General features: G+C 42.0%; 1 protein-coding gene across 1 annotated transcript; it reads right to left on the bottom strand.

Moving 5' to 3' along the window:
• On the bottom strand, positions 1-26,397 carry adam19b (ADAM metallopeptidase domain 19b). Its single transcript, XM_050042101.1, has 23 exons — positions 26,098-26,397; positions 25,682-25,794; positions 25,478-25,548; positions 15,162-15,240; positions 13,056-13,132; positions 10,388-10,589; positions 10,206-10,271; positions 9,666-9,737; positions 9,394-9,560; positions 9,087-9,171; positions 8,454-8,593; positions 8,178-8,355; positions 8,004-8,093; positions 7,610-7,805; positions 5,090-5,198; positions 4,757-4,973; positions 4,535-4,612; positions 3,396-3,504; positions 3,152-3,281; positions 2,583-2,685; positions 2,130-2,480; positions 1,931-2,028; positions 1-1,852 (listed from the first exon to the last, which is right to left on the bottom strand). The coding sequence occupies exons 1-23, from the start codon at positions 26,213-26,215 to the stop codon at positions 1,846-1,848; spliced, it is 2,856 nt and encodes a 951-aa protein (XP_049898058.1). The 5' UTR covers positions 26,216-26,397; the 3' UTR covers positions 1-1,845.
• Between the last annotated feature and the right edge of the window lie 1,472 nt (positions 26,398-27,869).

Here is a 27,869-nt window from a genome sequence, read left to right as displayed (position 1 = left end):
TTAAAGTGTATAATATCATATTTTTATTTCTCATGTGTTTATTTGAATTCCATTTGAAGACACAGTGTTGCACAGTGTCAGGGTTTGCATAGGTCTGATAGGAAGGTAAAACATGGCAGCTGACACTGTATTTCCATATTACAGATAAAACCAGGTCATCTGCCAAGCAGTCAAAGGGACCAAAGTTTTTGAGATTACCTTACAATAATTACAAAATGATCACCGTCACACAGCCTGAAATATCTTCTCAGATGTTAGAGTAACTTTATAGCATTTTGGTCATGAGGGAACGCCCACTAAACAGTTTCAAAAGCATCGGCAGATGAACATGCAGAATGAATAAAACTGATGTTGCAAATTGTCATGATTAACTGATACATGTAAATAAAATTATGGCTCTTTTTTTTTTCAATGCGAAATCATTTGAAATGTTGCCCTGGACGAAGACAAAGTCAAATACTCATTGTCTGCGGGGTTTAATGCATCAGTGGATGAATATTTGACATTAAAAAGATTGCTCAAAGTGCAACACCACAACAATATAAAATCACTAAAACAAAACTAACAGCGAAACTGAAAAAATCCCTAACATTTTCTGCTACATATCAGACACGTATCTCTCATCATAAGCATATACTTACAGCATGCATGCAGGACTTTCACTGATCCCCTGTAGTCCAGTTAAAATCCCATTCTGATTCACACATAAGAAGCAGAAGCACTTCAACATTGGCATCTTTTCTTAATATAAGATATCCCTTTACAGCTGATGCTCTTTGAGAGACACCATGTTTAGTACACAGGCTACACTGTAAACATTCATTTTTTTTCTTTGCGAATAAATACTCCTGTACCAGTGTTTCAACACCGCTGCACACATGGAACAATTTCACATTTCCATTAACTTTTGGGACAATAATAACAAAATGTTTTTTAATCCACAACATTCGCTGTTTCAAGTTGTGAAAGCAGACACGTAGGGCAAATTTACACAACACAGATTCACACTGTAGTTGGTAACTTTTATAAAAATAGCTTTTTGCCAATATCACAAATCAGAATTTGCCTCAGAGGGCTTACAGCATACGACATCCCTCTGTCCTTGGACCCTCACAGCAGATAAGGAAAAACTCCCCCAAAAAACCCTTTAAAGGGAAAGAAAATGGTAGAAACCTCAGGAAGAGCAACTGAGGAGGGATCCCTCTTCCAGGACGGACAGTTGTGCAATAGATGTCGTACAGAACAGATCAACAGAATAATTTACAGTGATCCATATGACAAAATTCACGGGTACCCGGGTGCCTGTCAAACTAGGCAGCGTTGATCAAATATGAATCAAAATTTTGTTACTGCGTTGCCTATTTCTTGCCTAAAATATTTCAGAAACATATTTTTGTGTACTGTTTAGCTGTAAAATGAGAAAGTTGCTGCAGCCAGGTGGTGCTCGGTGCATCACTTGACTATCTCCAACAACATGGCAGCTCGGTCACAAACTTTATTATTTCACACACTACCCGTCTCTTTCAATACTTTGTGGACGTAGTGAGAGTTTCAGCAAATATGGCAAAAAGTTATTTTCATAAAAGGTACCAACTGTGGCTTTCAGTCTAAATCTTAAAGATTTAAGACTTAAAACATACACATTGTGATATGTACTATGACTTGCTGTGACTCTACCACTTTCCCTCAGTACACATCAGTGTAAACACACTGTAATCCACAGACCCAGAGTGTCAAGTATTCATCATATCCCACAGTGCCACATTTTCTTGTCAGCTGCTGATATTCAAAAAGACAGTCTGAGGCAGTCCTTTAAGTGTTGGTCCCCAACGGTTCCCTGAGTTTTTAGTTTCTAAAAGAAGCAAAGAAGAGGGAAGTTAACGAGGAGTCTGTATAGATGGACATTAGAGAACGCCACCAGATGAATTACCTGTTTGGCTTTTTCTGTCCAGCAGATGGAGCCAAAGCAGCTTTTCCTCTTTGCAGAGCATTGGTGTTAACCTGAGGGCCTTTCATTTGTTGCTGTTCCTACATCAAAATGACAAGTCACAGATTTCACATTCAGTTCACTACTTTACTCCAAAACAAACAAACAAACAAACAAACAAACAAACAAACAAAAAACTCACCCCTGATGGCCTGTTGAGAGGGCATGGCGGTGGAGGTCTGCTTGGAGGGTCTGGTCGGGGTTTGGGTACTGCTGAATGCTGTGAGTTGGTTTTGGCATGCAGGGAAGGTAAAGGTGGAGGTCCTGAGGGTGGTGGAGGAGCCTGGGTTCGTCTCTGTTGGCTGAGCTGCGCAGATTTAACGGGAGGTGGAGTGTAACCCTGAGGAGAGTACTGTCTCTGAGAGGAAGCTACAGGCTGAGGCGTCTGCTCTGCAGCATACGCAGGTACGGGAGGAGGCTTCACAGCTGGACGCACAATGGCGTTTCTGGACCGAGTTGAGCAAGACGGGCTCGGACGAGGAGAGGATTTCCCCTGTGGAAGAATGCAACCATTACCATACGTTTAGTGGTTTATCTAATAATCACAGACAATAGAGAATCAGAGTATTGTCTTGGTCACAATGGGCTTCTTTACCAGGTGATCTGGGTCCTGTTTTTTTAGTAAGAATGTCGGGTTGGCATGGCCGTTCACATGACCGTCGGCAAACAGCGGCTTGTTGTCAACTGGGACTGAACAGCTGAGGGGTGAAACACAAATATAAAAGTACAGATCATTTCGAAATCAAGACAACATAGAGACTACAGCAAAAGTACATCCGTGGCAAACTGCTGCTCACTATATATGTGGAGTATTAGCATTTTACACTCCAGAATAGAGCCGGGCAGTGTATCAATATGATATGGATACTGTGATATGACACTAGACATCGTCTTAGATTTTGGATATCGGGATATATAAGTGTTGGGTCTTGGTTTTAAAGGCTGCATTACAGTAAAGAGATGTAATTTTCTGAACCTAGCAGTCTGTTCCAACTGTATCTGATTACTAATGATTACATATCAAAAATCTCGTGTAAATATTTTGTGAAAGCATCAACAGCCAACCCTACAATATGGTTGCAATATAAAAATCGAGGTATTCTGTAAAAATATTGTAATATTTGATATTCGCGTATCACCCAGCCCTGCTCCAGAGTTACATACGTTGGCACCGGAAGTGTAGCAGATGTTTTCAGTGGGTGGAGTTTATGTTTGTAGCAGCACCAGAGTGCAACAGCAGCCAAAACTACAAAGAGAACCAGGGGGAGGACCAGCAGGACCGGAAGGAGACTGCCTGTTGGAATATAAAATAAACTACAGTCAGAGAGCTGCATAAATTCAAAGAAATATCTTGAATTGTCAATATATGAAACACACAGTTGTATGTTTTAAAAATAATGTATCTCACTCTGGCTGATGACAGGTCCACTGTCCACACTCCCACCCGACCCCTTCTTGTCACACAGAGGAGGAGCCCAGCCCGCGTCACAGTGGCAGTTATGATTGTTGTTGCACAACTGGTGAAAGAAAATATTACACATTAAAATTACAACATAACGGTTATATTCATTGCATCGACATGCAGCTACAGGAGCAAATGACACTTTAGGACTATGGAAGTACTTCAAAATCAGACTAAAGACTTTATACTTTGCGTACATTTTGCTGATAACACTAATACTTAACAAGCATTATATTGTTTTGGTGCGATTCAGAGAGTTGGAGATATCGGCCGTAGAGATGTCTGCCTCCTTTCGAATATAATGAAAATAGATACACTCTGCAATGTCTCTTTCCAGAAATCATGACCCAGTTACTCAAGATAATCCACAGACCTTGCTGTGAGCAGCTTCATGTAGGAGCTATTTTCTTTCTACCGAACTCCATCAAGTGTATATCTGCTGCTAGCTCGTATAGCACCACTGAGCTAGCTAACGTTACAGCTCAGCCGAGGAGGATGCCATTAATGTTTACATCTCGTGGTGTCATGAGCACGAGTTTCTTGTCCCTGAGTAGATGCACGCTTCATTCTGCTCGGTGATGTGGTTGGCTGGTGTAGTTCGGTAGAAAGAAAATAGTTCCTACATGAAACTGCTCACAACAAGGTCTGTGGATTATCTTGTCAAACCGGAACAAGATTTATCGAAAGAGACTCTGATGTTGAGTTTTTCCTTTCTTTTTTTGGCGCTTTAAGCCCCAAAAGCCGAGCAACATCTAGTGTCATTATATTGGAGAGAAGGCAGACATCTCTATGGCCTATATCTCCAACACTCGGCAACTTGCACCAAAACAATCTAATAGCACTACTGGTAATAGGAAACATGTAGTTTTGATTTTAGGGTGAACTGCCCCTTTAAATAAGATTTAAAATGCATGACTTTCACTTGTACTGGAGGATTTTTACTTTGCTTTATTGCTACTTTTAATTAAGGTAAAGATCTGAATCCTTTTGCACCACTGCCAAGTTTGCCATCTTTTCATAACAGTGGGCTAGCAGCCAGATCTTCCCCAACACTCCTAGGAAATCCATCTCATAAAGAACCCTACCCCATGTCCGTGGCACTTGGCATTGCACTCATTGGCTCTAAGGAAAGATGCATTGCGGCATTCTCCATTAAAGCAAATCTGTTGAGAGAAGGAGGGGTTCAAGGAGAGAAAGGGGTTAGAGAATCGAGTGGTTCCTTAAGACGTCTCAAAGAAAGATCTATAGCACGCTCTTTGCTACAACAACAAATTCCACTTAGCATATCTTCACACATTCACACTCACCGAGTCATCACCACATTTTGTGCCTGTCATGACAAGGCCTGGGTCCAGAGTGTCACCCTGTCCCTCCTCGTCCCCCTGCCCAGGCTTGTACACATGTGTTCCCATACACTGGATCTTCTTGTTGCCAAAACTGACAGTGGTTTCTATGCGAACAGCATTGTTCTCAATGGGCTTGGAGGCTGAAGTTAAACACTGGATTTTCCCACATTGAGCATCCCTGGCAGAGATAATAAAAAAGGGTATCATCAGTGTGTTGATACTGATCACTCTCAGGAAGTGTAGATCCCCTCCTTAAACTGAATGAGTGAATGAACCAATATGTTTTATCCTTACTTGTCCTTACAGCTCCTGTACTTTCCAAACAGGTCTTTGCCACAGTTGCCGTACATGTCCCCGGCCTCATTTACCTTCTTAAAACACAGGTCAGGGGCTGGGCGGCCATCTGTGGCCGAAGGAGAGAAAGTACACAAAAATACATGCATACAGATGCACACAATAACACACACACATACACGCAGTAAATGCATGCACAGTGTGTTATGTGACCACCTGATGGAGACCAGATGGCATCCCTTACTGTTCTGTGTGGCTCCTGTGGTACTACAAAGGCTCTCTGGGGAGGCTCTGTCACAACGTGAATATGGACACTGTCCAATAACAATGGCTAATCCTGCGACCCACTGAGGACTCATCTCTAAATCTACCCACCCTCTCTGCTTCAACATACACAGGATGTTTAACTGCTTTGAAGATACACCATGAGATTGTTTGATGATTGAAATATTGCACATACATACATAAGCAATAGTTGAGAGTTAGGCGACATTTAAACTTATTATCTCATTAAAGCTTTTATTATCCCATCATGGCATTAAAAACAAAGGAAGAATAGAGTCGAGAATTAGATTATCCTTTAGGGAGTTCCTTCATTCTATTCAAAATATAATGTAATGTCAGTATTGCACATTAAAAATCCAATTTAAAGGGGAACAAGGCCATTTACAAAATTTGATATTATTCTGGAGGCTATATAACATGATGGAAAGTAGTGCAACCTGCTCAAGTACATGCATATTGCAGGCAAGCAGCAAGCTTAAAAATAAAGCCAACGTGCAGGCTGAACTGCAGTTCTTTGAACGGCCACTTGAGGCTTTCTCCAAAAGCGAGTCAGTCCCTGTAGACACCCATGTTAAAATGCACAACTTAACAGCAGAAATAAAGATGCTCACAGCCTGGTATGTATACAGCTGTGGTCTCTATCTCTAATTTAAACATTGATGACAACTACACAGGGTGAAGATTTATATAAGTCACCTGTTTACATTTTATTAAGGCTTAAAGATGCGCAAATTTATGGGCAGGCCGCTCTGAGTGACAGGCCATCTGCTGATAGTGTCCTTGACTTCTCAGTCAGATCCACCCCTCGCTGCTCCACAGCTCCAGCCTCCACTTCTGGCTCCAAAACACTAAGATGGCAACTGCCAAAATGCCAAACTTGAGGTTTCAGAACAGGAGTTCGCAAACCAATGGCTGATGTCACCGTAGCTAAATCCATTACTTTTACAGTCTTTGATTGAAAGGGTGTGCCGGGAAACCACTAGCTCCATCACAGGAAACAATAAGTGCCTGCCAGTGACAAAATTAATGGAGTGTAGACAAGATTTGCAATATAAATAAACATGTTGTCACTTTCTGCATCTATTTTATGTTTACAATAAACACTGTGTCATACCTTTCTGACTTCCTTCATCTTCCAGTCATGGTTTGCACTAGTTCTGTCCATTGGAAAGGAGAAATCCATGACAGGATTTCAGCACACGATGCTACCTTTTTTTTCAAGTTTTAATGATATCATGCGACTGAATCTATGATTCCTTGTCAGACCTATAGAGGACACTCAAGGTGTCAGAGCTCTGACCCTACAGCTGGAGTAGACTGGCTCTGTTATAACTCTTATTATTCTGCTCTATCATTTTAGTAAATAACACAAAGAAAACCTGATTGTTTCACTCTTTATTTGTTCACTTCTGCCACAACACCAACTAATTAGGTAGAAAAATAGCATTAGCCAAATCTAATTTCATAAATACAGTATTAACTTTTGTTGACCAAGTAGAGCACGGATAGGAAAAGTTCAAGATGCCTTACTGGTGAGCTGTTCCTGACTGTGGAAACTAAAAGCTAGCTGCTCTGTTCCAATGAATTCCTACATTAATACTGGAACACGACAGAAGTTATAAAGGTATGACACAGTTTCCCTGTCTTATTAGTGTTTAGTGTTAACATGAAATAGATTCAGAAAGTGACAGCATGTTAATTTATATTGCAAATGTTGAAATTGTACGCTCTTCATGCCGCCACTGGCAGGCAGTTACCACTTCTTGTAATGGCGCTACCACCTCGTGGTTTCCCAAAGTACCCTTGCAACATGCGAGTACATGAGCAGGATGCAGTATTTTTTCCATCATGTTCCACAGCCTCCAGAATAATATAACTTTCTGAAAAATGGCTGTTGTTCCCCTTTAATCTTTTACAACCTACAGTAAATACAAACACTCAGTGTTGGTGTCACACATTGTCAGGATGGATTAAGGATTGCTAATCTCCAATTTTACAAAATATTGAGTCAAGAAGTTATCTTAATTAGCAAAGATAACTGAGACACTATTGACTATTCAGTACTACTTTAAGCTCGTGTTATAAATAGAGGTATTAGACTGCATTAGGTGTAGCTAAATGCATCCAATAAAGTGGAAACCAAGTGTTTGTGCATGTGATCAAAACAGATGATATAGCTCATTTGGAACAAAATACTGACGAATATCACACATTAGAAGCACCCAGTTTACCCACCTCGTCCCCAGAGAGAGCGACACTGCTGCTCCAGGGTCAGACACATGCCGGTGTAACAGTAGGCCTGCCCGCCTGCACAAGATATACCATCCACTAAGTAGAAATTAGCAGGGCAAGACTCTGCCTTCCCATCGCAGTACTCTGGCAGGTCACATGACCCCGAGGCAGCACGACACAGCTCACCTGGTCTCTTCAACTAGACAGAGAGATGAAGAGGAGGAAGAGGAGTTTAGGAAACACGGGAGGATGAAAAGAGACATGAAGAAATAATTATTGTAGAGCTATAATTCAATTTCTGTTCATCTAGTAGTGAGAATTAGCCCAGGGGGACACATCATTCATGGGAGGGTTTTTGTGTTTATTTGTTTAGAAGACCATCAGATTCTAATGTTACCTTGCAGTTATCGCAGCAGACGCCATGGGCACACTCAGCTCCAGCTTTCAGAGTGCAGTTGTTGGCATTACAGCAGGGACTGGTACACTCCTACACAAAAAACAAAGAGTCATGAGTCCTGGCAGAGACATACGAGAAAAATATATACTGCAAAATTCAAGAGACACAACGCACCTCTTCCTCTCCACAGTCACATTCTTCTCCATCCTCCAGGTAACCGTTGCCGCAGCGCTGCCCCCCATACATGGATCTGGTATTTGGCAAGTTGAAGAGACACTTCCCTCCTCCTGAGCTCAGGTAGCTCTTCAGCTCCTTCAGGTTACAGGCATTGAACACACGGGGAAATGGATGCCTGTGGTGTGGTGAGGAAGAAGCACAAATATAGTATGTAAGACTTGTTTCTCTGCTTTTCTCTTTTCTGTTAGTTTAATAATGTATTCCGTATCATACCCAGTAGCAGCAGCCATGATACAACCTCCGTCTTCAGCCTTCGCCTGGCAGCAGCCTGTACTGTCGTGACTCATGCCGAAGTTGTGGCCCATCTCGTGTGCCATGGTGGCAGCTACACCCACAGCTGACTCTGAGTGGTCCTATTCAAAAGAAGAGTCAAAGTTTACCTAATGACCAGTAGAAAAAGTCCATATTTTAGGAACATAGGTAAAAAATATATCATGCTATAGATTTCTCATTGCATTTTGGAGACACTGTCATCACTGGATACAAGCTGGTGTTATACTAACGTAAAATAATTTAAACTTCACTGTAAGAGCTTTACTGGATCATCTTTTTGTTTGTACAAGAAACAAAATCTAAATTTTAAACACAGAGCAAGTTATTTTTGATAAGTCACAAGTTGAAAACTAATTGAAGATTGGCCATTACATTTTTTTCTCCACATTGAGCACACAGTTTGGGGTTTGGTGTCTTGCTCAAGGGCAGTTCGACACATGGAGAGGAGGAGATGGAGATTAAACTACCAATGCTACAGTCACTGGCCGACCTGTTGTACCACTTGAGCTACACCCATCGAGACGTTCACTCACATGGAGAGGATTACTGTTTGTTTGGACTCTTGTCTCTCACCGTGTTCACTCCCCCAGACTGGTAGTCGGAGCACATGGCTCTGAGAGGTGCCAGCCCGATGGTGGTGCCCTGGAACCCCTTCCCCCTGGAGACATAAAACGCCACTGGTGATTAGTTTCATCTGGACAACTGCCCACTGGGATACAACTGGTGATGGTTGTTGTCTCATGTAATGAACATAAAATCAATTGAGGGATCTGCCCTGCGGGACTGGAGGCTTAGAGCTGAGGAGGGGTACACTAGTGTTGAAGAAGGTGACGAATGACAAACAGGAAGATTAGAGGGAGACAGAGAGTGAGACACTGACGTGATGAGCTGAGCGTTGTCGTTGGGGAGCGTGCGGAGCTGTTTGCCTCTCCAGGACAGGAACGCTGCCAGAGTGCTGTGGGGGTTGTCTGAAACGCTGATCATGTCCTTGCTGGTCCACACCTCCAGACCGATCAAAGCCACACGGATGCTCAAAGCCTTGTAGTACTGCAGGTGTGGGCAGGAAAAGTCACAAACACAGTCACTACTAAATCTAGGTGAGATGAAACTGAGTGTCATTTTGTGCTTGTCATCTTTCACTTTGACTATTACCTTGTCAACCAGGTTGGCCGCTTCCAGTAATTTCCGTTTAGTGTTCTCGAAATTGCTACCATGCTTCTCAAACTGCAAATGACATAAACCACATTAAACACAGAAATAGACACACCAACGCTTATGTTTTTTTTCTTTCTTACATCTTCCCTAACCACATAAGGGGATTTCAGACTTCAGGGTTTGAATCAGCACTCTACACTTACCATAACTAGCTCTAAAAAGAAATGGGTTATATTTAGTTTTATAACACTGTGTAAGATAGACTTATACTATTTATACTGCACATAAATAGCTCATGAATTTGGGTTAGACATGATGTAGACCCTGCACAGATCGCCAGCCAATCACAGGGCTGACACATAAAGACAGATGAGATGATTCATGCTCACATTCACAGCATCTGCAGGCAATGTCTTTGAGCTCATTTCACATACAAAGCCACATCCTGTACTTCCACATTTAATCATGTCATTAAAAAATGTCCCTATTTGGTTAAAAAGTGACCAAGTATGGCCATATTCGCAGCTGTGACCTCACCTCAGCCTTGTCTGCCACTATCAGCAGCTCTACGTACTTCATATTCTGGCTCAGGTCCCTTTTTTCCTGAGAATAAAGACAGAATAATAAAATACAGAATATGTGGTGAAAATAGTGTCATGCTTTGCATAAAACTTGCAAAGGCTTTCAGACAGTTGATCATCATTCTTGCCCCAACTCACCCTCACGCTCTGCGGTGACATCATTCCACGGATGAAGTCGTCAAGGCCTTCCTCGTGCTTCTTGTTGCCATGGTGATGCAGGCAGCTGCCTCTGGGTAGATGGAGACTCTCGGCTCTGAACACAGCGTGCTGCTGTGCGCCCGTGGAAACAGGAAGAGGCTCTATCAGGTAGCTGACGCTTGTGTTCAGAGAAATCAGTCCCCTGGGGAAACAAGACACTGCTGATGGTTCCATCCAATCATAGCTCGAGAAAATCGATGTGGGTCAATGATCTTGCTGTCTGTCTATCTGCACACTGTGAAAACAACCGTCCTTCTGAATCTTAAAAGATAAGATTAAAGGTAATTTCCAACAGTCACTGTCAGACTAAGGTGTGGGTAACATATAAATGGCTGCATGTCAGATTGGGATTCTTTTATTTGGCTGTGGTGGTTTTACGGATGGGCGGAGTACAGCCAAGTGTCTCATGTGATTTACTGCTGTTGATAAGTGAAGATCAGCTGGGGCAGACAGAGCGACATGCAGTCTTTGGGCTTCTTCACAAAACCCCCAATGAGCGCAGACGTTTATATACAAACACAAAAGCATGCACACAGGCGCTGGTCAAACAGCTGTAGAAAACATCTGGAAAGGTCACACACCCACATGTCAGTGTGCCTCTATGCTGTGTTTGCATTTCTCCTGAGAATCCTCATCAGCAGAAAGATGTATTCATTCACTCATCCTCCACACGCAGAGCATTGAACCCACAAAAACACACGAAAGGCTACGATTTCTGTCACTGCTTGCCAGTTCCTCCTCTGTCCCGGCCTCTCTGATTGTCTCTAGCAGGAAGGGTCAGCTGCCTTGGATCCACACCAGGAGGAAACACAGGATCTCCATAGTGAGCTGTACTCAATGAACCAGCTCTGGAGCCAGTGACCTACTAACCTACTAGACTGCACAAGACAGTACACACAACTGTTTCCTGTCACCTTATCCACTCAGCCATAGTTTGAACACAGGCTGGACAGTTGTGCAGGGTTCTTCTTATCTACAGATCAGATTAATCATGTCCACAAACAATGTGAGGATTCTCTCTGAGACCTCTTAACTTAGTCTTAGAGTTCTTAGTAAGGATTCCCACCTCAGGAGAGGAGATGAAGCTGACCTGATGCATGCAATTTTTTGTTTGGATCTTAATATGGCAGCTAGGGGTGTTGTTATATACTACAATTGACGATATTAATGACACGTAAAAATGAAATATTGATATCATGTTAACAATACACGTAATATCATGTAAATATTGCAGATAATTTCTGTTTCTTTACATGTACCTGGTTGCCTTTTCACTATCCATTAAGCATAACTGATCTTTTTTTGCAATTTTGTGCAGTTATGTAAACAGACTCCTTCGCACATCCCTAAACTTGTGTTGTGAGTGTAATTCATTCACCAAAAAGAGACAAAATGCACCATAAACAAGGTTACAGATGAATTTGACTGTGGCATTTTTTGTCAAATTTTCTATGGATTCAATCACTTATTTTCCATAACCACTTATCCTATTGGGGGTCACAGGGGGGCTGGGGCCTATTCCAACTGACATTAGGCAAGAGGCAGGGTACACCCTGGACAGGTTGTCAGACTATCACAGGGCTGACACATAGAGACAGACATAGAGACCATTCACACTTACATTCACACCTACGGGCAATTTAGAGTCACCAATTAACCTGCATGTCTTTGGACTGTGGGAGGAAGCCGGAGTACCCGGAGAAAACCCACGCTGACACGGGGAGAACATGCAAACTCTGTGATGTCATGATAATATTGTTATCCTGCACTCATTTAGCTATGATAATCGTGTAGCCATAATGGCAACCAGTGCATTTGTATTTATATAACTGGATAATTTTCACGTTTCTGCAATAACCTGATTTCTTAAATGTTGTGCATTGGAGAAAACTGGTTAGTGTAACTGGAGAAGGAGATACTCCCAAAAAAGGCGATTTCTTGGCCAAGTGTAAGTGTAACCAGGTTTCAATCAGCTTATCACATCTCTGCATGTGGAAGACAGGGTATGTAGTGATGTCGAATGCTGTGAAAATGGCCCAAACATTTTGACAAATTTCCTCGTCCATTCTGGCAAGTCTACCAAATAGGAAATGTTGAACAAACGTATTACTGTATGTTATGTAGACGGGTAATGTATCAATTACTTAGAAGACAGTGGGGAAATTGCTATGTATCCATTAATTCTGTTTTGTTGGCCCAAGATGTTTACACGTCAGCTGGAAAACAAGGCTGTGAAATTAGCATTAATGGAGCTGAAAGCTTTCATTCACTGAGTGAGTGCTGCCAACCTATTTTTATATGATCAATCACAAATATCACCCCGACACGATCTGCAGCACTAACTCCTTGTTTTTGAGCATTGGGAAAACTTTCCTCTTGGCTCCGCTTCTTGCAGCTCTGCTTTGCTGCAGAAACTCTGAGGCTACAGAAAAGTCCTCTTCCCTGCTCTTAACTTTAGGAGCTGTCTTCATGAACAGCTTTTTACTTTTAGTGGGATTAAGTCTTATGGGAGACTTCTTAGGATCCTATGAAATGTCTTTCACCATTGGGACCAATTCTAAATATTGGGAAACTTTACGCATACAGCCTGTGGTGAAGTTTTACTTACCTGAGTCCTGAGCATGTGCTAACAGCAACACTTGAGCCTTCAATGCCCAGAACCTCCCCATGGTAGAAACAGTGTCCCTGCAAGACAAAAACAGTTAACCTTTAGAGACCCGCACACCTGCCGGTGATCTCAGTCGAGATTACTGTCTTTAAGAGGCTGTAGCAGGCTGCAAGAAGACCAGAGGAATCCACTGGTACCAACCGTGCCATGCTAGCTTGTCATGAAGGAGGCTGAATAATGCTGCAAAGTTAGGTTACATTTTGGGGAGGAAAAAGCTGGCATGGCCAATTTCAAAGGGGTCCCTTGACCTCTCATCTCAAGACATCTCTGAATGAAAAGTCTCCCCTTTACAGACATGCTCACTTTATGCTAATTGCATGCAGTTTTGGGCAAAAACTATGCAGCATTTTGCATGCAGTACAAATGTGTTATTCTCGCCTATTGTATTTGAATATTTCTGCATACTGGAGTCCCTGAACAGACTTGGAATTGTATAAAATGGCCATGACTGAAAAGTCAAGACTCTTGTGAATTCAGTGAGCTCACTTTCATTCATGTGTGATGATGTCAGCTACCCAAGTAGTCATTTCATTATAGTGAGACCATTTCTTTACACAGACATCACTTTATAAAATGACCTATAGTGACCTCTGGGATATTCACAGCCTCATGAAACTTTGCAACCAAAAACTAGAGACCTTGGGCATTCAGAGGATGTATGGCTTTCATATGTATACTGAATATCAGGGGAGCAGTTTCCAGAACAACAGTGCGCACCATTCGATAATGAAAAAAATGCTATTGCTACAGAAATCTCCAAACGTCAAAAGTTTTTGGTACCAAATCACAGCATGAATCTTTCTGTGGTATTTTGACCATCTTTCTCAATGCTTTCATTTAGCACCAAATCTGTTTAAAAATTGGTATCCACCCAAAAATTGCTGCAACCACTAATGAGGCATAATTCAGCATGGGAATGGACATAATACACTTCCATCATCATTTTTTAAGCCCTTAAACACTCTAAACTTTAAAGGTTTGAATAGGAGCCTAACCAATACACAATAGCCCCTTTTACACTGCCTCTTCAAGGCGGGAATTTCACGCTGTTACGCAGCCACGCTGTTATGTATAAAAGGTACAATCGTGGAATAAGGGGACAGGAGGTAGTTGGAGGTACTAACAGCGCTGAAACAATGTCTGTATAAACAGGACAGTTGGCAGGACAGGATCATGGGCAGTGTGGGTATGACATTTAGACAGTATGTTATGCGTACAACCCACTGCAGTAGATTTAAAAAGTAGGTGGTAGCAGTTAGCAGCTAACTGAAAAGAAGAATAACAGTGACCAAAAATGTCTGCAAATTGGGAAAACAATGAGGTCCGGGATCTCCTTACCCTCTGAGCTGAGGATGGGATCAGCTGCTATATAACAGGGATGGTAAATGATTGTCGTTGCCATGTTAATGCCATTGTTATTGTTTATAAAGTGCTGCTGACGCATATGTTAAATTTCATGCTAAAGGCCGACACTGTTGTGTTACATGCCATGCCCGTAACGCCTCTTTTGATTCTGCTATGCCAGCATGCTGTTTAAAACTAGACACTGGAACGGCATGATGCCATCATTGTTTGGTTCTGTGTAAAAATGCAAAGGAGGCAAAAAGAAGGGACTTCATAGTGGCCCTATAGCGTGATCTGTGTGTAAAACGGGCTAATGTTAATTACATATTCATGACTAGAAAAACTTGACAGACAGAGCTGAGCTGCATCTCAAATTAATCTTCAGGTTCCCTTGCTTTCAGATAATGTATGTCACTTCTTTGTGGTATATACTGTTGGGTCTGGTGGGTCTCAGAGTGTTAAAGCTCAACACACAGCTTTCTATGTTGGGAAACAGGGTGATGCAGTAATAACAGAGACATCACTCAACCAGAGGACCCTCTTATGTAAGTAACAAATGTAGTACTTGATGTCCATACTGCCTGTTGTCCTTCTGCCATTTGATCAAGATTTGATCCACTGCATCAATATCTATTTCTCTTCTATGATCATTTACAACTCCCCACGGCAGTTTAACAACATCAAACTGTCTCATAGACTTACAGTGCTGGCAGGAGAGGAGGACTTGCGGGCTCCATCGGGAGTGTACCATATTTCTTGATATCCAGGGGCCAACAGCTGCCTGGTGAAAGACAGCACAAACTCAGAGACAATTTGGGAGAGAATATATGTAGCGTGGGACGTTCAATCTCCTGAAACAGCAACAATATGGTGGAACAATGGTGAAAAATATACTGAGTGAAAACTGCGGGAAACAGAGGAGATAAAAGAAGACAGATCCTCTCCAGCAGCCCACAGCTCATAAAACATTCACTCTGACAGAGACACTCTACAAAACCAGACTGCTTTAAAGATTTAGACAAAGATCCTCGCAGAGATAAAAGGAAAGGCAAAGAATAAGTGGAAACATGTAGGGACTGTAATAAAATCCATATGTACCTTTCCCAAATGACCCTTTTTACTTTGTGGAGAGTGTAGCTGAAGTTAGAGATGGTAACTTCTCCATGCTGAGAGTTTAAGTTTGTTCATATGTCCAGACTGCATTAGTTTGACAGGGCTATTATTTACAAATGCTCTCCTATTCTTTTCTCTATTACTGGAAATCCTCCATGAGTATACAATACAGACTGCACAGGGGAGGCTGATAAATCAGTGAAAGATACACATGCAGAGAGAAACATTAATTTTATTGTGGTTAAACATTACACTCCTCTCCATCTGTGTGTGTGATTAAGTGAGTGTCTTCAGATTCCGGCTGTTTCTGTCAAACGTGTGTCAACCCACCGGCCCAATATTTACATCTCATACAGATGCTTGTTTTCCTGTCTCTCTCCGTCCAACTCTGTCTCAATCCATTCTTCCTGTTTTCATTCATAAACTCTGCACACCTCACAGCTGGTTTCCTTTTGCGCCGTCTCTCTAAATCTCCCCCCGCAGTCTTTCTCAGATCCATCAAACAGGCTGGGACTGCAGTGAAATCAGGCTGTAGAGACATGTACCCACTGGTGCTGCTTGAAAGACCGGACTTGACTTAAGTTTTAAATAAACACGAGACAGACCTCAGATTTCCCACCATAATTTTATTATTCATCATGTATCTTCATTTCTTCCATCTTAGCCAGCTTGTGGTTTTACCTCAGGGTAACAGCTATGTATTAATTAACTTTTTTTTTTCCTTTTTCATCTTTGCTGGATAAAAGTAGTGCAAATCAGTGAGATGAAGTTAAATGAATAAATTTGGGAAATGTGCTTATTTGCTGTGTTGTCGAGTGAAGATACCCCTTGATACAGTTGGTGTCTAGTCATAGTTAGGGGGTGTGGTGAATGTGGAGTCAGGAGAAGGGAAAACAGTCTTTTCCCCCAGCCAGTAAATGCTGGGGAAAGCAACCAGTAAGTAGATATTATAAGTATGATTTCTTGGGTGTATAATGATCTGAAAATAAGAATTTTCGTGTTCTCTTTTCCTTGATATGGGCCGTTTATATTTACATAGGGAGCAGGCACCGTCATGTTTCTACAGTAGCTCTTAATGGACAAACAAAACACTGGCTCCACAAAGGGCCATTTGTGTTTTCACGTTTTCAGCTTTTTGCATTAGCCACCATAGTAAGAAACCCAACTACAATCAGCAGTGCTAGAGTAACACAGATTTGTAACGTGAAACTGCTTTATTCAGTGTTTCCAGCAGTTTTAAATCATCTAGACCATTTGATTAGGAGAGGAAGAGACCTTACTGGTGAATCATGCTTCGGGTGAAAACCTCCTGATTGTCTGGATCTTATGTTATTGGAGAAACAAGGTGACCACACATTAGCACACATTTAGCAAGGTTACATGGATTTGTAACGTTTGAAACTGCATTATTCAGTGTTTTTACCAGTTTAAATCACCTGGTCAGTTTGTTTTGGAGAGGAAAAGACCTCTGCAGATACTTCGGCTCACAGTAAACTCTTGAATATCTGGATTTGAAAGAGGTGAGCAGACATAAACTATTGAGAGAAAAGGGGCGAGCACACAATAGCATGTTGTGGACAAGCTGCCCATCTCCGAGATGCTGAGCAGCGTTACATACGCACTAATTTATAATGTGTGAAATTGCTTTATTCAGTGTTTTGAGCAGTTTTAATTGCTTGGTCTGTTTGTTTTGGAGAGGAAGAGACCTTTATGGATAATTCAGCTCCCAACAACCTCCTGAACAATGAACACTAAAGGAATAATAGCCAGGAGTGCTAGCTGGCTGCAATCTGCACTTTACTGCTAGATGCCACCAAGCCCCCTAAATATAGACTTCACCTTAAAACTCAGATAAGAGACGCTGTTACATTGACAACAGATATGAATAATTAAATTTATGCTTTAATCAGTACCCTACAGCTATGAACACTATGATGTAATAGACTGGTTTAGTGAATTCCATACATTCAAACATTAGAGCAGTGCTAACGTTACTCAACGACATTAGCCTGTGTTTGACGATGTACTACAACGTTATCACACAGGGATATGAAACCTTAGAATTACAGGTCCTTGGAGGCTCAAAAGTTTTTTACTAATACAGTCAAACATTGTTTGGATAAAATGTTTGTGTTTAACCAGAAACAACCTAAAAATCACTATCACCAAACCCACCAGACTCCATGTAAATAAACTGTATTTTTAGTGTGTTTAGAGCCAGCATATTGTCACATCTAACTGGGTGAATTAAGGGCTAATTTCAACCAGAACAAAGTTGGTGGTTGTTAAAAGATGGTTTCTGATGGTTTCATTTTGTCTCTGTTGACTCTGAATGAAGTGTGTATAAAGATGATAAAATTACTGTTTATTTAAACGGAGTCTGGTGGATTTGAAGGTAGCAATTTTGGGGCTGTTTCTGGTTAAACAAAAAGGATCTTGCTCTTTAACAAAGAGGTCTGTGTCTGTAGGGATCCTTTTAATAATGTTATCAAACACTTAAAATAACAATTTGAGCCTGTCAGTGGCAAAAACAAGCACTTTAATGGACGCAAATCGATGGTGCGAACATGCCCTGAGTGTTTACATTGCAGCCTGGTAATGCAGGAGCAGCGCTCTCGCTCAATACTGAACTAATATTACAAAATGTTGTTCCTATTAGTGACATGGGGAAGGGTCATGATTGAAAAATACCCTTTAACTCTGAATTTCTAAGTTTATCTGACATGCAGAAAGACACACAGCAACTCTTCAGCATCGTAAGGGAATACTTTGTTTACCCCCTCAGTGTAAAAATATACATGTTGTGGGTGTTCCAAACTAACCTATCTATGTCTGTCCATTACATCAGCTGCTGCCTTTAGCTTCATATTTAGCGCACAGACAGGGACAGGTATCAATATTCACGTCTTGCTCTCAGCAAGGAAGTGAGTAAGCGCGTTTCCCACAATGTCAAACTATTCCTTTAAAGGACGATGGAGACAAATGAAGGGAAGATGGGGATTTTTCTTTTCTCTCCCCTCAGATGCCCTGAAGGAGACAAGCCACTTGAAACAATGACAGCCTGTTGATGCAATCAGTCACAAAGCGAGTCAAAGACAGAAAACGGCCAGTTCGTCCTTTAACAGATCACCATTCTGGGGCAGCGGGGGTATGAGAGGGACTCTGTATGCACACACACATACGCGCAGCCTGAGAGAAGACCTAAAAATGATCACTCAGTGATAATGTATCCGGCTGATGTCACCCTAAACAGGGTAACCCCAACGTATTGTGATGTGACCTTTACCCGTGTTTATATCTGGCCTTCCTCCAGTTTTCCTGCTTCTCTAACTCTCCAAATATTCCCATCATGCTCTCCTCTCATCTGTGCAACCATCTCTGTCGCTCTAACAGGCAGAATTAATGGCAGAGCGGCTGATGATTGACTGAGCTTCACCCTTCATCGTTACACATGAAGAATCACTTCTTCCACGAGGAGACACATAATGACTCTTTCTCCGCTCCATTCTCCCTTATTCTCCCATGCCAGTCAGCAGCTGTGTACACTCGTAGACTGATGTCTATATAACCTGCTGCCTTGTGACATATAGACGCAACTGAAAGCATACTAACAGCTTAGTTTTAGTGTTTTTGTTGTTGTTTTTCTACATCAAAAAAAGTGCTGCTGAAAAGCTTAAACCTAGAAATATATTTGTCACATTCAGTCATGGCTGCTGTCTGTTCTATTGAATGTTAAATATAGTTAACGCCTAATTTCTATAGGCATTGAAAATAACTTCTATTACATAACTTTATAGTGCCACAGCCATTGTAGGTGTACCAAGCTGTGGCTTATATAGACCGCAAAGAAATGGATGAAAGAGGAAACACTGCATCTGTCATCCGGCACACCCACGACCACGGAAAGTAATCTGCAGGTGCAATCAAACTGTTTAGTTTCAATTTGACTCTTCAGTCTATCCAGAGGTTAAAAAACAACAACAAAAAAAAACAAGTGAATGCATGATTTACTGTGTGATTAAAGTATGAAAACAACTGCAATGCACATACAGTTAAGCATGCAAACTCTTTTATATCTGTAACAATAAGAGTATACGTGTGTGTCTGAGTGTGGAATAAGTGGAGTAACTGATTCATGTGTGACTACAATAAAATATCATTAAACATGATAATGCTCTGCATGTCTGTGTGTATTAAAATGGTTGTAATCAGTGTTGCTTGGCTGTGATTTGTTGCTTCATGTTTCATGCATGACTACATGTATCCAGCAGTGGATGTTGTTGCTGTATTGTTGGACTACTGTTGCTGTGTGCAGTTTCCTGTTGTTCTGCATGGCTTGTGCAGTGTCATTAAGAATGCTTATTTTGTGGCTGACTTTACAGCGTCTTGTTATCTCTTATCTGTAGATTTTCACCTCATCATCACCTCGCTGGTTTCAAAACATCTTGCTAAAGGACTGCAGTTGAAGGTTACCCAGCTGGTTAGCACGGGTACATAAACAAAAATGTTGATTAAGCTGCACTGTCCCTTTAAATAAATAAATGAAAATTGCGATTTATGCTGATTTTTGTCATCAAGCCTAAAAGAAAGAGATAATTGATACCACTTTCATGAGGCCACAGCTAGCAGCCAGATATCTTAGCCTAGCATAAAGACTTGAAACAGGCGGAAACAGCAAGCCTGGCTCCATCCATGCTCCATCCATCTAAAGCTCACTATTCAACACATCAATCTCATTTCCTTATTGTATTTCGTACAAAACCACATGTGTACAGACCACACTTTACACACCACAAGCAGGACCATTTCTTGGCCGAGTGCAGAGACTTCCTTTTATTGTAACTGTGAGGTTGCCTGGCAACCAGCTGAGAGTCCAGTCAATACACCTGGCTAAAGAAGTAGTCTGACACATAATCCCCCTGTAAAGCGACAAATTGTTGTTGATACACTTTGGTATTTGTATGAATTAAACAAACAGGATAGCTTTAGAGGTGCTGGGAGGAGGACTTTGAACAGAGGTAGCTGATCCCCCTGTTTCCAGTCTTTACGCTAAGCTAAGCTGCTGCTACCGTACAGCCGTCAAAGTGGAATCCAATTCTCATCCAACTCTCTACAAGAAAGTTAGTCTAAACCACAAACATCCTTGGCATATCCCAGACCCTTGTGTCTAATTGCATTGTGGATATGCTGTGAGAGCTTTCAAATCAACCCCTCTGTGTGATGGCGGGAGAGCTCCACAGAGTTTGGATGTCGTCCAGTGTCCAGACAGATGCTGTGATTGAGGAGCGCAATACTGGCTGAATCAGGGCTGTCTGGCAGTGAGGCTGAGACAAAGGCTCAGTTCAGCCTCATGATGGGGGGAGAGAAGGGGTGGGGGGTAATGCTAATGTACTTGGGAGATAGTGAAGGAGGGAGGGGAAGGGGACGCGGGGTAATGCATTAGGGTCAGTGGGTCGCATTCTCTCATAGTATCGGATGACATCACCGCACGCGGGAGGAGTGAGGGAAAAAAGCTGACGCAAAGTCAAAGAACCGCTCGGCAACGGATGATGAAGAGGCTTTTATTGCACAGGGAGGCCAGTGTACTGTTGTGTGAAGCCCTGAGTGTGTGTGTGTGAGTGTTTCCCCAACACACAGGCCTAGATTAAGACATCAAAGCAGACAGGGCCGAGCCACTGGGAGACTAAACATAGAAACAAGGACAAGCGAGTGCATCTCTGCTCTCGGCTCCGCAGACCTGTGATCCATCAGGTCCTGCTTTCAGCCTTGTTTGTGTTCTTTTGGGCTGCTGTGTGTGTATCATTGTCTGTCTGCGTGTGGCCAGAGTCTCCCAAACCATGACCGCCGAGAGCGCGTGGGAGATGTGTGTTTGCACTAGAGCCCTGGGGAATATCAGATGAGGTGAAGGGAGGAAAGAAATGAGAAAGGATGGGGTGCTCGTTTTTAGCGTGGACAGTGGGAGACGAATGAGGTGAGGATGAGGGGAGAGGAGGAACAATGATGCAAACACTTCCCGAGGGAGTGCTTAATTCAGGTTCGTGCACTTAAGGGTGTGCAGGAAGGGCATTAAACAGAAGAACACAGAAAGTCATGCAGAGGAGAGGAAGCAAGAGTATCCACACGATTCATATCAGAACCAAACTAACATAACTCACACCCAAACCGACCCCAACTGTCGCCACTTTCCTCTTTCCATGACTTTTCTCACCTCAACCTTTCTCCTCCGGTCCATCACTCACTTTCTTACCCTGCTTCCTCCCCCTCTCACTCCATGTTTTAACATCCCTTTTCCTGCACTCTGAGTCAGCACACTAGCCGCTCCCTGGCTCTTAACCAAATCAACCCTCTACGGGCTCACCATAGCCTTTCATTAAGATAAAAGCTCAGGCAGACACACAGACACTCACACCCATGCACGTACAAACCAAAAAAAGACCCCCACACACACATGCACACTGACAAGTATGGCAGGGGAGGACATAAATGGATTGAGTCTGTACTCCAGCCACTGGGAGTACTGATGCCCACAAACATTCACAGCTATGTCTTTCTCCAGGTTTTGATTAAGTGAACATTAAGTGGAGAGGAGAGGAGGTGGACTGGGACTAAAAGGAAAAGAGCGGAGAGAAAAAATTAGATGTTAAATGCCACAAGAGGATAAACTGCAAGACGAGATCAAGACCATCTCACAGCCAGTTTAGGTTCCTCCTTATCTGCTGGCTGTCAGAATAACAGTTGCAGGGGCAATGAGGACAAGAGGGAGTAGCCATGACACAGAGATGGACACATTTTCTCTGTCTTCTCTCCATAATCAGACGTTGATCTTTGCTGACACAAACTACTGTCTTCTTCACTCCCACGACAGTCTCACAAAGCCACAGTAGGCCAACAGAGGACACATCAAAACACAGTAACTCAGTGTGAGTTTTGCTGTTTAGGCTTGGAGAGAGGGGAAACACTGGCTGGTGGCAGGGTGAAGCGGTAAACCTCAGGCGAAATAATGGGTCTACTTAGAAAGCTGGAAAGCTCTTTCTCTGAATGTTGTATGACTATGTTTTTGGAAGTGAAAATTATAGGGATTATGGTTCAATGTTTAAAAAAGCAAGGCTCTCCATTTTTTTTAAATGGATCCTTCCCATGACTTAGAAAAATATCTGAACATCTCAGGTTACTATAACAGTGTTAAATTGGTGCAATTCAATTCAATTATATAAATGTAAGGTGCATGAATTAGAATTAGTACATTCTACAATCCGCCAAGAGACAGAGTAGAGGAAGTATAGGTCGTGAATTGGAAACAAGACAAGTCGCCTTAGCCATCGTACACCTCTATGGGAGGAAAATGGAGAAGTCTTGAGGAATATGTTCGGCAAACGCGTCTTCATATCCCAGTTAGCTCCTCAACTCTTTTTTTTAAAGACACTTGAAGCAATGTAAAGTCTTTTTTGTGTAATTGAGGAAGTTTTATCAAATGTGGCTGTTTCATACAGCTTTTCTAATGTGATACTTCTAATTGTGCATCAAAATATATTTATGGAAACACAGATAGTAACTGTGGAGACCAAGGGTAGGCTGAAATAAATTATTAAAATCGTGAGGAACATTCAAAGACATGCTCTTCCAATGCAAAATTTAGACTAACCTCTCTTTAAAAAAAGAGGAGAAAAAAAACCCTATGACCCTCCCCCATTTTAGCTGCCCTCTCCCTCCCCTCCCTCTAATAATTCTTATACAGTCCCTTAGTGAATTGTGGCACACAAGCGTGCAAGCTTAAGTGAATGAAACAGAAAACAGTATTCACATGATTTTCTCCACGTCAATAAAGCTCTCAGACACAGTACATTAAAGGATCAATACTAAGGAAGTGGAATGCATTTATTTAATATGAAACTGTGTCTGTTTTTGCTTGAAATTTCCAATTTCTTTTGTATGCCTTTTCAGTAAAAGGACAATTAACAATATATTTTAATTCTACAATTATTATTAATTTTTTTTAAATCATATGAATAGCCTACCTATTCCATTTTTTCACATCACCTCACTGTAACTGTAGCAGAAGTGATGAGAACCTGTGAAGAAATATTAACAGTTTTCCTGTTCCAGGAAACAGATGAGAAGTTGCACAAAAAATGTTTCATAATATATTTTTCTTGCTAATGACTAAAATGAATTAGATTTTTTCTACTGAATCTTGTTTCCTCTTTTCTTAAAATGATCTACATGTATACATATCAGTTATCAACGTCTCTACTTCGTGTTGAGGAGCCTGACCACGTGTAAAAGTTTTGTCAAATATATCTCAAACCACCTTCCTGTCTTTCCCCATGTCTGTCGCTCTCTTCACCAGACATACGTAGACAAACACTGTGTGTGATTGATTAAAATTCCTTGCCCAGGAGGAAATCTAACAGTGGGACCACCTGCTGAGGAGGGAGAGCAGGGGGGCAAATCCCTCAGGGGACGGTCAGTCAGACACAGTGGAGTCATGGTTTGTTAATGTGTGTGCCTCTGAGTGAATGAGTGACAGAGAGAGAGCATGCACTTGATGGTAAAAATGGACTTCATTTCTAATGTTCATAAAAGCTTCCTTTTCCACTTGCTCGCTGGCTCAAATCCAAAAGTGATAAACCACAGCTCTGTAGTCACCGCTGACATCTCCACTGCTCCGGTCCTCCCTGCTGTCCCACCCAGTGATCACGCTGTCCATTAACCAAGCAAGATACTCTCTATCACCGTCCCATTGTTACTGGACAGGAACTGCTCCATCAGATTACAGGATGTTAGGTGCAGACGCACAGTCTTGCGTCCTGTTTGCCCACAGCACACAGATCGGGTGTCAACCCTCTGTGGTTTAAAACCGTCACCCGACTCTCCTCCCTTCATCCCCCTCTCTGCACCCACAGGGCGCTGACCTTATAAATGTGTCCACCGGACAGCTAACATCTGGTCAAATAAATAGGGCCAGTCGCGTCATCTTGTAGAATACACAGCTCGATGTTGAATATTCTCAGTTTAGTGACATGGGAAAAGTTTGATACAAGCGACTATTTGAATTAGTTTAGCTAGCTTTTGTCTCACTTTGGCTGGGGTGTAATCACAGTACACTTTGGGGGGGTACAAGTAACCCACACTATTCAGAAAGCATCAAACTGTCCTCCTGATAATGTATTGATTCAGACAATTGTATGCTCTCTAAATGTGCATAAAATCCCACAGTATTTCCCAGCAAAACTGTGAACTTTGAATGCATTTTATAAGAACATACTGGTGTACAAATCTGGGTTCAAAGACTCGCTGCTTGTTCAGATCGTGGCTAAACTGGATACTCGTTCTGGCGAGACTGTGATGATAAGTGACGTGATGATAAGCAGGGTCTGCACTCTAGGAATGGAAATAAATAGCTGCTGCAAGCCTCCAACTGTCTCTCAAATACTCTCTGCTCTAGCCAAGACATAGTATGTTACAAAAAAGTCAAAGTAGGCTTCATTATGTCCTAAAAAGTACATGAATAATGTCAGAGAACAGCACCTCATAAAAAATGGTGTAAAAAACGTCTTAATATGGTATGAGCCATAAGCCATAAAAAAAAAAAGAAGTCATAGTGTGGGCAATTTTCCTGTGTGGCCCTCAATCACATGCTGGCTCCCTAAAATGGTCATCATGAACCCTTGATCCAAGATTTTTGTGAAAAATGCTTTAAAGTGATCAGTTTGGTTGTTAAGTTTCTAAAAATATCTCCAAAGTCCCCCCCTGGGTTGTCAAAGGCGTACATTGAAAATGGCCCCCCGAGTGTTAATAGGTGATTACGGCCCTGCTCCTCTGAGCTCAAAGCTGCAGGAGTGTTACCAGAGACATTTAATCCTCATGAAACACACTGGTGGTGTAGTGCACTTAAAGTCACTCACTCATTTCTCTCCAGGTGTAGTTTGAGCTCCTGGCCCTCAGCTGAGATCAGAACCAGTGCCTCTGCAGGATGCTGGAGGGAAGACAGGGATTGCAAGAAGCTGAGTTAGGCTACTTTACATATGTCAAGATTAATGTCAGTTTTTTTTAAATATTATTTTGTTAGTGAAATGAACAGAGAAAGAGATAAAGGCGGACAGACTCACCTCTTTGGTGGCGGACCGCCTGTGTCTGTGAGGATGCAGCCATGTGGGATAAGTAATCTCATAACTCTGAACATGATCAAGGATGCTCCTCTGTGAACCCTGCTTATTCTCTCCTGATGTAAACAGAAAAAAGGGGGAGCATGACAAATGAGCATGTAAGAGGTGGTCTGCAGCATGTGCACTTCAGTTACCTATTGAAATCTATTTTTATTTTATTTTTTATGTGTGCACTGGGTGACTCTCTTTGACCAAATAAGAAAATAAATTATTAATACTGACATTATACATGCACAACAAACACGTGGGGGTTTGCATTAAACTGAAACCACATTCCAATGCAATGCAACCCCGATCTAATTTACCTTAGACATGTAAAAAACCCAATTTCATCGCTTCAGGGAAACAATCAGACTCACCATTGTAAACACCGCCTTCATTCAGAGCAGCCTCAACACAGTGGAGGAAAACTACGAGGCACAGGCACAGAGAGGACTGCACAGCATCGAGAGGAGGAGAGCGCGCTCCTGGACGCATTCTAACAACAAGCGGCTCCAAATCAATCCGCTGAACTGAGACATAAATGTGCGGTAAACAAGTCCGGGTGTTTCACATCGGATGGAGAACACGCTGCCGGTGTGACATAGCGATAAGCCGCCGCTGCTCGTCTGATGCTTGCAGACCGCGGGGCGCACATCTCTCTCATTCTCAACCCCTCCCCTTCATTATTACACACAGGGAGAGGGACACGGAGCTGTCGACTGAGGTGAGGCAAGATTACACAGGATATAATGAAAAGATGTTGGAGCAACAAGACACTGACATCATCATTACAGTAGACTGATGTAAAACATGCAAATACACCTCGTGTATGGAGCATTATCTTCCTTTTAGACTTTGCAGAAGAAAAAATCTTTACATTTTTTGTTCTGTATCTATAGTTCTGCTAAAAATCACCATTAACACAATAGTTAAATGGTTATTCTTCTGGTTGAAGGGTTGTTCAAGGACTGTCTTCTTTAATTCAGCATTATTTCTTAAAGTGGTACACCAACATTTTTTGTATTGTACTCCTATAATGCTGGCAAACTCTCAAGAGACAGATTGAAAAAACACAAGGTCAAATTGAAGCAGCAGAGACCAAGATATCCTCACTTTAAGCCATTATAGTATGCTTCAGGCACAAAAAATGCTGGATCCTACATTTCCCATCATGCAACACCCTCCCTGCCTGGTAAATTCCTACATCTAGACCAGGGGTCAGCAACCGTAACTATCAAAAATATGAAAAGTAATTAAAATAAATCTGCCTGGAGCTGCAAAACATATTTGAACCTTGTAGTATCACTGTGTAGTAAGTCTAAATTAGCCTATTGACATTAAATTAAGTATAAATGAGCATTCAAAACTTTGTTTTACCACAAAATGGCTCCTCTGCAGTGGGCTGTTTATGATTATTTGGTACTTTCAGTTTGCAGTGTTGGTGGTGAAAGCAAACAACTCTGTCCACCCACTATATAATTCTGTATTTTCCTCTGAGATCTTTACTTTTGTGGATTTGGAATCCATTGCAAGCCTAGCTAGGGAGGCTTAAAATGTTCTACCGCTGTTGAGGTTTGGCAAAATTTAGAGGAAAAAGTGCAAAGGCAACACATTTTTACAACTGGAGAATGAAAGAATTTCTTTAGGCCAACAACAATAATGAATAAAAATTTTGGTCAAAGCCACAGAGAGCCACTGGAGAGCGGCTACAGAGCTGCATATGGCTCCGGAGCAGCAGGTTTCCTACCCCTGTTCTAGGCTAACTTAAACGTAAGGAGTCACTTTCTGTCTGTCCTTCATTTCTGTCGACAACCATTCATTCAATCGACTTCACACTTGGTGGTGTATTGCTGAGAATCCAAGGATGTGCAGCATCCAGTGCAAGTTCTTGAGATCTTCGGGCCGTACTACAGTGGTAGTGTATTCCGCACATACTGAGTAGTGTATTGAGAGGGGCCCCCTGTTAACTGTCACACTGCCAAACAGCATGTTGGTTACAGCTCGAACTCCATCGCTCGCCACAACAAATTCAAGAATAGATGAAAAAAGAGACTGGAGATGTAATATTGTAGCAGACTCAAACATTTCAAGTATCGGCAATGTAACTTTTGGAAGGAAAGCTTTTGATCCCACATATAGCCTGGTCCCA

Source organism: Epinephelus moara, chromosome 4 (assembly GCF_006386435.1).
Source record: "Epinephelus moara isolate mb chromosome 4, YSFRI_EMoa_1.0, whole genome shotgun sequence".
NCBI classification, from domain to species: Eukaryota; Metazoa; Chordata; class Actinopteri; order Perciformes; family Serranidae; genus Epinephelus; species Epinephelus moara.
Note: the sequence above shows the minus strand (reverse complement) of the source record. Positions and strands in the feature narration are given on the sequence as shown.